This window comes from Pantherophis guttatus, chromosome 13 (genome assembly GCF_059756535.1).
Source record: "Pantherophis guttatus breed Tessera chromosome 13, ASM5975653v1, whole genome shotgun sequence".
NCBI lineage: Eukaryota > Metazoa > Chordata > Lepidosauria > Squamata > Colubridae > Pantherophis > Pantherophis guttatus.
Window position 1 is genome coordinate 11,226,158 of NC_142075.1, and position 13,077 is coordinate 11,239,234.

Below are 13,077 nucleotides of genomic sequence, written 5' to 3' on the forward strand. Positions count from 1 at the left end.
GAGATGTAGCTCGGGATGGTTTCAACTCAGAATCTGTTTTACATTTCCATACATTTAAGATGATGTGAGGTCAAAAGCGAATATTTAAGCAGTTATTTTGAGTTTTCTTTAACGACAAGTCTCTGTAAGATATGGATACCCTCCATGGTGGATATCGTCCCGTCAAATGTAATTGTTTTTGTATTCAAACAAGGATAACATTGGCATTCTGCCTATAAAAATCTAAGCAAATTCTAGCAATGCTAAGCGCATTCTCTGGTTTAAATGTCTGAAAAATTTCCAGATCTTCTTTAAAAGGGGAAAAAAGTTGCTAATTGGTGATGTTCTTCTTAATATAAGCTTTCTAATTTACTTTCCATGCGCTTAAACTGTTTTAATCATTACTGATAGTTGTCTGGACTCTAATAGGAGCAAGTTCTTCTAGACAAATAGGCAGATTTTTGTAAGAAACACTATTTTTTTTTCTGTCCCTATTTTTGAATGTAATGCAGAATCATGCTTTCCAAGGGTCCTACATGCTTTGCTAAAATGAAAGAAAGTTCTTTGAATTTGATGCCACTAAAGGCTCATACAAATCCATATATAAATCAATTTGCATAAATTCCTGATTGACCTCACCATATCGTTTATTTTCAAGCTGGTCAGAAGTAGTATTTTTTTTTTCTTTTATCATTTGCAGTTCTGCAGGTATGCTGCTGAATTTTGAAATGATCTAGCAAATTTCTTTTCTTTGGGATGGCTGTCTGCTTAATACAACCTGAATATGCTGTCTTAAATAGAAGTTTCATTCCTTTTAATTGCATTTTAGTCCAAATAACATTTAACAAATGAGGTTTTCCTCTGTGACCTGAATATCCTTAATTGAAAATATCAGATATCATTGTGTTTTGTATATTTCTTAATGTACAGTTTGCTTAAGGCGCCTGATTTAAGAGTTTGGAAAGTTTGCCAAATGTATATTGTTCCACAATCTAAACTCTTTCTCTGGGCTTTACAACAAAGAGTAAAATTCAAGCATGTAATATCACCAAGTACCTAAAATGCCCCAATGACAACAGTTGTGAGTCATTACAAAACATCCTTCGGCGTATTTCTGTCTTCAATTTTTTTTGTTTTTTCTGGATATTGTCAGAAACCAACTGAATTCCCAATAGGAAATAGGAAACCATTTCAAAGATCTAGTTCTACAATAGAAAAACAACACTTTTGAATTTTAGCGCTCTAGATTTACAGAAAACCGAATAGCTAAGTCTTCTCTTTGGTGTTTAAATTGGTCAGACCAACTCCTATAGAGAAATAAGGTCGTGCAAGTAACCAAGAGATGGGTCAAAACAGACATTATCATTAAAACTAACACTTATAATTTTTAAAACATCTACCTTTATTGTAAACGTTTTTACGATGGGGCTCAGTGGCTAAGACACTGAGCTTGTCGATCGAAAGGTTGGCAGTTCAGCGGTTCGAATCCCTAGTGCCGCGTAACAGGGTGAGCTCCCATTACTTGTCCCAGCTTCTGCCAACCTAACAGTTCGAAAGCACGTAAAAAATGCAAGTAGAAAAATAGGGACCACCTTTGATGGGAAGGGAACAGCGTTCCGTGCGCCTTTGGCGTTGACAGAGATTTCTTCGGACAGCACTGGCTCTTAGGTTTTGAAACGGAGATGAGCACCGCCCCCTAGAGTCGGGAACAACTAGCACATATGTGCGAGGGGAACCTTTACCTTTATCTTTAGTTTGAAATACCACCAACTGAATTAAAACTGAAAGGGACATGTGCTTCAGCCTGCAACATTAAATGCAACCTTCAGAAATCAATTATACCTTCTTATGGTCTATTGGGAGAACTGAGAATTTAATTGCTTAATGCATTGTAAGCCGCCCTGAGTCTCCAGAGAAGGGCGGCATATAAATATAAAAATAAAAATAAAAATAAATAAATAAATAAATAAATAAATAAATAAATAAATAAATAAATAAATAAATAAATTTGGGTAGCTAATCTTTACAGTTTTCTGACCTCTACCAGATTTTCATATTTATTTCTTTTTATATTTTCCATTTCAGAGCGCTCTCTAATCCTCACAACCTTTCTTTGGCATCCGATAATAACACCGTTATGAATTCGGAAAGGGGGTTTTAAAACTGTGAGCTTTGCAAAACAATTGGACCCCCGATGCAGAGCATTCAGAAAGTTTTTCAGGGGAAAAAAATCACCCCTCGCCCTCTAATTATGACCCACCTTTTAGTCAATAGAATCGGGTAAAATTCCATTGGGTGTGCAACTGTTACTTTGGCTCTGACGTTTGATTTATGTCCATGTTTGTTAATGTCCATAAGGGACATGGTGGCTCAGTGGCTAAGATGCTGAGCTTGTTGATCAGAAAGGTCGGTAGTTCGGCAGTTTGAATCCCTAGTGCCGCATAATGGGTTGAGCTCCTGTTACTTGTCCCAGCTTCTGCCAACCTAGCAGTTCGAAAGCACATAAAAAATGCAAGTAGAAAAATAGGACCACCTTTGGTGGGAAGGTAACAGCGTTCCATGCGCCTTTGGCATTGAGTCATGCCGGTCTACCACCACACTGCCTTTTAACACTGATCAGCTCTAGGGCAGCCCTTTGAAGCCCTGTGGCAAGAGTTTAAACAGTTTTTTTCCTTCTAGCCCATCAACTGGGATTCAGGAGGCAGCAATAGATTGGGGGTGGGGCCAAATAAAAGGTAAGAATAACGCGGGCGGGGCAGCTCCTGAACAATGCGTGTGCATTGCATTTTGGAGATTTGCGCGCATGCAGTTTGGGCACTTGGTCCGGAAAATGTTAGCCATCACTATAGGTTCTATAGTGAACCTATCCTATACCCTATAACCTATAGGGTATAGGTTCTCCTGCATGAGCAGGGGGCTGGACTAGAAGACCTCCAAGGTCCCTTCCAGCTCATTCATTTTATTCTATTCTAAATTGCTGCAAGGGATTGTAAAGACCACCTGTATTCTGCAACCTGTAATTCTCCAGACATGTTTATGTAGGTTTCCTTTAAATTATAAGACCACCCTTTAAAACAAAATTCTTCCCCCCTTCCCCACCATGGTGATTTACAGGCCCTTTAACTTTCCAAACACACCAGCATGTCAGCTACAGAACATACACATCAAAATGCCATAATGATAGTAATTAAATCTACTACTGGGCCACAAAAACCAGTTAAAACTAATTAGCAGGCTCAATGGCAACGAAGAGAAATAACATCCAAAGTCCTGGGAACCACTTCTTGTTTTTACCTGCAAGGAAAGATGATTGAGTGGATCCCAGTTCGGCCCCTGAAGTTAAGCACCATGGCTGAACAAAGCTTTTTCCTGGGGGATTTTTTGGTCCAATCCACCTCACAGGGTTGTTGTTGTTGTTGTGGGGAAACTAGGAGGAAAAAGGTGTTTCGGATAGATTCGCCACCTTGAGTTCTTTGTAAAAATAATAATTTTGTAAAAATAACAAAGGCAGGATACAAATGGTCACCCCTTGCTTTTCCTCTTGGAAGGGTTATAAACACTTAATATTAATTATCATTAATAATAAGCCTAAACTGGGCACTAATTTAATCAAAAGCAAGATTTTACTTATCGTTACCCAACTTCTCCATTTGACTTCAAAATGGAACTTTTATTTATTTATTTATTTAATTGGTCAAACGTGTACAAGATAGCAGGTATGAATACGACCGTAGACATGAAGGAAGGAAACGAATACAGATACATGGGGATAAGTAGGACTGTTTGGATTGTTTGTATTAAAATAAAATTAATTAAAAAAAAAGAAGAAGTTACAATTAGTACAAAATACGGTAGCCAGATTACCTGGAGCATGGAATATAGACTGTGAGATGTTGGAACATAGACAGTTCTGCTGACTTCTTGACTTATTTGCTTTGTACTTATTGCAGTAAGCCCCAAGTTAAAATCTGAAAGGTACAACGTATTATATGAATCTGTTTGGAGACTACATTCATATGAGATCCTATTGTGTGTTCCACTTGAAGAGAAAGAGCTGGCGTAGAATTCAGGATGAACCATTTAATGTAGCCACTCTGTTTGTCTCTAAAGATAAAGGTAAAGATTCCTCCTTGTACATATTTGCTAGTCGTTCCCAATTTGAGGGGGCGGTGTTCATCTCTGTTTCAAAGCCGAAGAGCCAGCGCTGTCCGAAAATGTCTCCGTGGTCATGTGGCCGGCATGACTAAACGCCAAAGGTGCATGGAACGCTGTTACCTTCCCACCAAAGGTGGTCCCTATTTTTCTACTTGCATTTTTTACGTGCTTTCGAATTGCTAGGTTGACAGAAGCTGAGACAAGTAACAGGAGCCACCCTGTTTCACAGTGCTAGGGATTTGAACCACTGAATTGCCAACCTTTCGATCAACAAGCTCAGCTTCTTAGTCACTGGGCCACCACGTTCCTTCTGTCTCTAGGAAGAGACAATTAGTTCTTTGGTTTTTAGGTAGATGGCAAAATTGTATTGTTCTTTCTTCCTTTTTAGACCCCCTTCCTTGTTCTGTTTAATATCTCCATGGCCTTGTTTTCTTTCTTTTGATTTGCCCATTTTATTGTAAAGAGCTATCACTAATGGAAGGGTTAAAAAAAAAAGTAAAGGAATCCTTGTGGATTTTACTCTGCTAGTCATTTATGGGGGCAGTGGTCATCCCTGTTTCAAGGCCATTGAGCCAGCACTGTCGGAAGACATTTCCATGGTCATGTGGCCAGCATGATGTCATGGAGCACTGTTTCCTTCCCACCAAAGTGGTACCTATTTATCTACTCGCATTTGCATGCTTTCAAACTGCTAAATTGGCAGGAGCTGTGGCAAGTGACGGGAGCTCGTCCATTGTGTGGCGCTTGGGTCTCGAACCTTGGCTGTTGGCTCTCAAGCCAACAAGCCCAGTGTCTGAATTGCTGTCCCAATGGAAGGGGGCAAATCCATATTGCATTAACTGAGCAGTGATATCCATCGCAGCAAAATAACAGAGTAATCCCTTGGAATTTGATAATCATGGATATGGAATTGTATTGTGAATCAGCCTCCTGGACTGAAATTCAATGTGATTTACTTTTTCTGTTGGAACTGCATCGATAAATATTGGTGTGTTTGCCACATCCATTATTACTCCTTCCCACTGTGATGTGCAGCTGATGGCTGGAAGTTTCACTATTTTAACCCACCTTGTTTCTGAGCTCCTCCGTATTCTATTATTGTTGTGGCTCCGTTACCTGAGCCTGTGTCATCGGCAGGAGAGGACTCCGAGATGAAGGAGAGGAGTTAGCAAGGCCTCCCTCTCCAGGACCCTCCTCTCTGGCAATGTCTTCGGTGTCCGCCGAAGGTCAAGAGATAGGGCCGGGGCCAAGCACGTCCACGCAGCCACAGATGGACAGTGATGAGGGTAATGAGTCTTGGCTGGATCCACATCAGCGTCGCAGAGATAAGCGCGTGCAACAGAAGAAAAGGCGTGCCCGAGATTAGGCTGAGTCATTGGACCACACCCCACAGGATATAAAAGGGAGTGTGGTGGCCAGTCAAACCTTGTGACGAACAAAGCTGAAAGCTTCCATGCCATTCTGCATTGCCGGACTTTTTGCTATAGACTTTGCTGGATTATCTCTTGACTTGATTGACTCCGTAATTATTGAGCTGTTTCTTTTGATGTACCAGGAGTGGGGAGAAGTTATCTCTCCTCTTCGTAAATAATAAACTCTTGGCAGGCAGCCACTAGGTTGTTGCCAAGTTCTGTTATCATAAGGAAAAGGATTTTGCCGGCTGGTTTGGTCTTTAACTCTTGAACGTCTGTTGGTGTGTGTGCGTGTGGTTGGGGACAGAACAATGATGTCCGTTGGGAAGTAAGTGCCTGCATCTCACTGTTACAGCAAACCTGTGTCTTATTTTGATGGGGTGAATATGATACGCTACTCCTGAATATGATAAATATTAGAGCTATGCAGGCAACAAAGGAGACAAGCCAAACCAGGGATACAGTAGCCTTATCAATCCTTCTTCTGATCTGTTTGTTTTCTCTCTCTTTAGATATTTATTAACAATGAGTGGCATGAGTCGAAAAGTGGAAAGAAATTCCCTACGTTTAACCCCTCGACAGCTGAGAAGATCTGTGAAATTGAAGAAGGTGACAAGGTCTGTCTTTCCACATTCTTTAATTCATTTGTCTTAGTCAACGAGCAAAAGTTCTAAAAGTTGGAGATGATTTGGTGGGGGGCGGAAAATACGGGGAAGTGACTTTCCATTAGTTGCTCTAATCAGTTGGAAGGGACATGCTCAGCAGTGACATTCATTTTTTTCCCTACCGGTTCTGTGGGCGTGGCTTGGTGGTGGGGGTCCTGTGAGTGGGCGTGGCCAACTCAGTGTCACTCATAGCCATGCTCACTCAGTCACATGACCACCCACCAAGCCACGCCCACAGAACCCGGTAGGAAAAAATGTGTGTATGGGCACGAGAAGGGCTCATAGTAAATGCTGTGGCAGAGAGAAGCCAAACTTTTCTCCCTCCATTCACAGCGGAGCTGCTGCTCCCTTTATGGTCCCCCCCTGGCCCGCTTCCTTCCGGAGACTACCTTAAAGGGACAGGCTACAGCAGCCAGAAGAGGTGAGCGGCAGGTGGGCGTGGGTGGGGCCAACCAGGAGTGATTTTTACCAGTTCGACGAACTAATTCAAATCATCCCTACCTGTTCGCCCGAACTGGTTTGATCTGGTTGAATTTTACCCCTGGAGATGTTGCTTTATACCTGCTCTGCTGTCGTTCAACCGAAAGGATAAATTTCACCTTTTGGGGGGAGGGAGATGTGCTTCCAAATGACCAAAATGACCAAAATGTCAAATCAAGCCAGAGCCAAAGAGCAAGTGCCAAGTGCCTGGATTTTGATCATGTGACCATGGGAATGCTGCAATAGTCATAAGTGCGAAGACCAAACATACAAAAGTAAAGATTAGGTGAAACCTGACTCAAAAACTGTTAATTGTGAGAGGGACCTTGGAGTCCTAGTAGACGATCACTTAAATATGAGCCAGCAGTGTGTGGCGGCAGCCAAAAAGGCTAATATAATCCTTGGTTGTATAAACAGAGGCATAGAATCAAAATCACGTGAAGTATGAGTACCGCTTTATAAACCCTTAGTAAGACCACACCTGGAATACTGCATCCAGTTTTGGTCGCCACGTTACAAAAAAGATGTTGAGATTTTGGGGGGGGAAATGTGCAGAGAAGAGCAGCTAGGATGATTAAGGGTCTGGAGACTAAAACATATGAAGAACGGTTGCAGGATTTGGGTTGGCTAGTCTAGAGAAAAGAAGGACTGGGGGAAAATGATAGCAGAATTTCAGTATTTGAAGCGCTGCCACAAAGAGGAGGGGGGTCAATTTATTTTCCAAAGCACCTGAGGGCAGGACAAGAAACCATGGATAGAAACTAATCAAGGAGAGAAGCAACCTGGAATTGCAGAGAAACTTCCTAACAGTGAGGACAATTGACCAGTGGAACAGCTTGCCTCCAGAACTTGTGGATGCTCCATCACTGGAGGATTTTAAGAAGAGTCTAGACAGTCACTTGCTGAAATGGTATAGGACAGTGATGGCTAACCTTTTCCGGATCAAGTGCCCAAAGCGAGCGTGTGCGCGAATGCATGTACACCCATGTGAACCCCCCAAATGCAATGCATGCCCCCCGTACGTGCCCTCGTGCATTCACCCCAGCTCCCACACATGCACATGTGGCCCCCACACATGCACACACAGCCCCCATGCATGCGCCCCACCCCCTGCGCATGTGCAGCAGAGATCCCAAGACTCGAAGGCCGGTGGGAAGCCAGCACGCATGCACAGCAGAGCTGAACTGGGCAACGGCTCGAGTGCCCACAGAGAGGGCGCTGCGTGCCACCTCTGGCACATGTGCCATAGGTTCTCCATCATGGGTATAGGATCTCCTGCTTGAGGAGGGGGCTGGACTACAAGACCTCCAAGATCCCTTCCAGCTCGATTCTGATTCTGACTAGTCATAAGTCACCACACCGCTGTCGTTAACTTTGAATGGTTGCTAAACAATGGTTGAAAATCAAGGACTCCTTGTCAGCCTCATGGCTGAGGTAAATGTTGTGACCCAGGCCCACTCAGTTAATATTAAACAGATTTTATTAAAACAGCTGAGAATTAACTCATGCTCAGCTTATTCCAAATTAAATGAAAGCAAAGTTTTCAAAACTCCTTCAGTTTATCTCTGACCTTAGGATAATTAGGCAAACTGCCAAAGGCTTTTCTTGGTGACAGTTCAGGAACAGAAGACGCTGACAAGAAAGAAATACAGCCAAACATGAAGCAAATCTATCAAAGTTGTTTTCCGGCAAAGAGGCCAAGAGCCGTTGCTGGTCTTTTAAGCCTTATGGGAGGGGCCAATCATCTCTTGGCCTTACTCCTGAGTCGTCCTTTTTTCTTTAGCTGCTCTTGCCTTCTTGCAGCTCTTCTCATGAATGCACTAGGAACAGGCTCCTCCTGTTCCTCTGCCTCTCTGCTGTCAGCCTCTGCTGTCAGAGGAGACTCCGGAGTCCGCACATCACTCCCCGATGGCCCTGGCCCCATCTCTGCCTCCTACGCAGAGCCCTCATCCCAGCCTTCCCCAGCCTCCAGGACTGGCCCATGTTCTACCTCAGCCTCATTGCTGTCCGACTCCGCTGCCAGCTCTTCAGGCTGCTGGCAGACCACAACACTAAGATATTTGCTGACTTACATCAAACCGGTTACATTATGGCTTGTTATCCAGCCACCTATAGGTATATTTTTTTTTAAAAAAATGCTACTTTTATCTACCTATTATTTCTCTTCCCCCACCCACTTCTATGCAGTCCTCTCTTCCTTCATCTTCAGTCTCTTTAACTTTGTGCATTTCAATCCAGGGCTTGGCATGGAATTATGAAAAGCCATAATCCTGTAATTGAAGAGACGTGAGCTCATTTTGAAACATTGCAACTCTGAGGTGGCTTTCTCCTCTATGGGGTGATTATGTTAGCTGGCTCCCTTGCTTCTCAAGCCGTCATTAGAGTAAAAACAGATGATCTCTCTTTGTCTCTGGCTGCAAATCTTGAGCCCCGAGGGTTGTATGCGAGAGAGCTCTGTGTGTCTCATGCTATGATACCCTACTTGCTTTTCTCCCTCTCCGCCCCAAATGGATTGTAAAGTATTTTGACCAGTAAGATGAGTTCTTGGAGAGTTATTTGCTCCTTCCTGTCAGCCGTCTCCCCGTTAGAACTCATACAAGATCATTTTGGGATTTGCAAAGTAGAGCCCCACAACAGATGCAATATAACACAACAACAGAGTTGGAAGGGACTTTGGAGGTCTATACCAGGGGTCAGCAACCCACAGCTCTGAAGCCGCATGTGGTTCTTTCATCCCTCTGCTGCAGCTCCCTGTTACTGGTCTGCTCCACAATTGATAGGGCTTTTGGTTAGGACAGGTAGAGCAAAAAGGACACTGTGCTAGGAGGAGACTCTATGGTGGGGGAAACTGACCTCCAGTTAGCAGAGGAAAAAGGATGCTGCGCTAGGAGGAGACTCTATGGTGGGGGAAACTGACCTCCAGTTAGCAGAGGAAAAAGGATGCTGCGCTAGGAGGAGACTCTATGGTGGGGGAAACTGACCTCCAGTTAGCAGAGGAAAAAGGATGCTGCGCTAGGAGGAGACTATGATGGGGAAACCGGACTTCAGGTTCTGGAAGCCCCCAGAATTGAATGGGGGCTTCCAGTTAGGACCTTTGTGACTCTTTGAGTGTTTAAGGTTGCTGACCCCTGACCACTGAGCCATAGTGGCGCAGTGGTTAGAATGTAGTACTGCAAGCTATTTCTGCTGACTGCCAGCTGCCTGCAATTTGGCAGTTCAAACTCAGCCTTCCCTCCTTCCGAAGTCGGTAAAATGAGGACCCAGATTGTTGTGGGTAATATGCTGACTCTGTAAACCGCTTACAGAGGGCTGTAAAGCACTGTAAAGCGGTATTTAAGTCTAAGTGCTATTGCTATTTCAGACAAATAGCTGTCCAGTCTCTTCTTAAAAATCTCCAGTGATGGAGGCACCCACAACCTCTGGAGGCAAGCCGCACTGCTGAATAATTGTTCTGTTAGGAAATTGCTCTTTAGTTCTAGGTTGGTTCTTTCCTTGATTGTTTCTTCCTTGAACTGAATTCCTGATTAGAATTCTTTCCCTTTTGCCAGTCCATTGTGTCTGTAATTTTCACACATCTAGATCAGAGGTGGGTTTCAGCAGGTTCTGATCAATTCTGGAGAACCGGTAGAGGAAATTTTGAGTAGTTCGGAGAACCGGCAAATACCACCTCTGACTGGCCCCGCCCCCATCTATCCTCTGCCTCCTGATTGGGAGGAAATGGGGATTTTGCAGTAACCTTCCCCTGGATTGGGGAGGGAATGGAGATTTTACAGTATCCTTCCCCTGCCACGCCCACCAAGCCACGCCCACAGAACTGGTAGTAAAAAAATTTGAAACCCACCACTGATTTAGATGCATGCACATTCTTGTCACACTCGGACCCAAACTTTCTCTTGGATTAAATCTGCCATCGAGTTTACCTGCCATAACTTGGATTGCGTGAATTCTACTCTGGAACTGAATTGGGCTGGAGAAACCAGTTCCATGAAAGGTGCTTGAATTAATGCAGCACAGGATCTGTAATGTGGACCAGATCAATCCAGAATGATCCCAAGCAGAGTCTTACAATTACGGGAAAAAGAATCCATGGATTACAAATATCCCCAGGTTCTTTTTATAGCAGGCACATTCAGTACTGGTTTAGTGCAAAAAGCACAATGAATTTATTATTTCAGCTTCCTTTTGTGAAAGTTGTAAATTGTCGTTGGGGCCGTGCAGGGCTTTTTTTTTTTTATTATTATTAAATAAATGTTGCCCAAGGTTTTAAAATAGATTCAAAGGTTGGCCAGCTTCTCTTGCCATCAAAGGAAATAGAGGAGAAAGGTGAATTTCCTGTGCGAAGATCTCTCCCCTTGTCTCAACAGTTGGAGAAAAAAATGTTACAAAACTGGTTTTATAACTTTAAAGTGTTCCTACCCGTAAGAAGTGCAGTACCATTAGACTGGAACACACAATTGTGGCAGATAGATAGATAGATAGATAGATAGATAGATAGATAGATAGATAGATAGATAGATAGATAGATAGATATCAAATTTATATTTTGCTGATAAAAAAATAAAGGGAGACTAGTATAGATCTATTTCAAGCTTTTTAGCTTTCATCAGCTAGCCGTACCCTTACTCAGATTTGAACTTGGGCTTCCTGCATGTTAGGCAGTTGAATTAACCTTCTGAGCCACAAGTTCTTCTCTCTTTACCAGCTTGAGCCAGGGGAAAGATTAAGTGTTTTTCTATCGAGACACCTGGTCTACCCCAACATGTGGGAGGGGGCATTCTGCTCCCTTTCACCTTTCAGCTCCAAAACAGGAGCCCTCAAGCAGTCGCATTCACAACAAACTATTTTATACCAAATTTATATTTTGCTGATAAAGAAATAAAGGGAGAGCTGAAAAGTGAAAGGGAGCAGAATGCTCCCTCCCACATGTTGGGGTAGACCAGGTGTCTAGATAGAAAAACACTTTATATATATATATAACATCAGAAGGGAGGGTTGGGGTATACATCAGTCCAGAGGTGGTATTCAGCTGGTTCAGACCGGTTCGCCTGAACTGGTAGAAATCGCGGGTGCCCCCTCCCCCAGTTCTATGCCGTCCTATTTAGGCATGTTTTTGAGGCTGGGTGCATGTGTGGAAGGTGTGCATGAGAGCAAAGCGCATACACAGAAGGCACATGCGCAGCAAACTGGTGGTAACAAAATGTGAAACCCACCGCTGCATTAGTCATTAAGGAAGGGAGAAGAAAATCCTAGTGTTGTGCTGATTTTGATCCATAAGCAAACCTTTAACTGAATTTCACTGAAGTAGATGATTCAGCCATAACTTGGTATAGAAGAACAGGAGGAATAGAATAGAATAGAATAGAATAGAATAGAATAGAATAGAATGGAATGGAATGGAATGGAATGGAATGGAATGGAATGGAATGGAATGGAGTGGAGTGGAGTGGAGTGGAGTGGAGTGGAGTGGAGTGGAATGGAAAGGAATAGGAATAGGAATAGGAATAGGAATAGGAATAGGAATAGGAATAGGAATAGGAATAGGAATTAATTAGAATTAGAATTTTTTTATTGGCCAAGTGTGATTGGACACACAAGGAATTTGTCTTTGGTGCATATGCTCTTGGAGTACATAAAAGAAAAGATACACTCGTCAAGAATCATAAGGTACAACACTTAATGATAGTCATAGAGTACAAATAACCAATCAGGAAACAATATCAATATAAATTGTAAGGATGCCAACAACAAGGTTACAGTCATAAGTGGGAGGAGATGAGTGATGGGAACAATGAGAATATTAATAGTAATGCAGACTTAGTAAATAGTTTGACAGTGTTGAGGGAATTATTTGTTTAACAGAGTGATGGCGTTTGGGAAAAAACTGTTCTTGTGTCTAGTTGTTCTGGTGTGCAGTGCTCTATAGCGTTGTTTTGAGGGTAGGAGTTGAAACAGTTTATGTCCAGGATGCGAAGGGTCTGTAAATATTTTCCCAGCCCTCTTTTTGACTCGTGCAGTATACAGATCCTCCATGGAAGGCAGGTTGGTAGCCATTGTTTTTTTCTGCAGTTCTAATTCTCCTCTGAAGTCTGTGTCTGTCTTGTTGGGTTGCAGAGCCAAACCAGACAGTTATAGAGGTGCAGATGACAGACTCAATAATTCCTCTGTAGAACTGAATCAGCAGCTCCTTGGGCAGTTTGAGCTTCCTGAGTTGGCTCAGAAAGAACATTCTTTGTTGTGCTTTTTTGATGACGTTTTTGATGTTAGCTGTCCATTTTAGATCTTGCGATATGGTAGAACCTAGAAATTTGAAGGTCTCTACTATTATGTGATGTCACCTATTCTTGTCATTGTCTAATGGGAAAGAATTGGGAAAACTACAGTTAGAG

General features: G+C 42.8%; 1 protein-coding gene across 1 annotated transcript in view; it reads left to right on the forward strand.

The window, feature by feature from the left end:
* ALDH1A3 (aldehyde dehydrogenase 1 family member A3) overlaps positions 1–13,077 on the forward strand; it is a 50,640-nt gene that overhangs the window by 6,294 nt on the left and 31,269 nt on the right. The window contains exon 2 of the mRNA XM_060694811.2: positions 6,059–6,163. Coding sequence (XP_060550794.1) covers positions 6,059–6,163 — 105 coding nt within the window. The remainder of the gene's footprint in view (positions 1–6,058; positions 6,164–13,077) is intronic.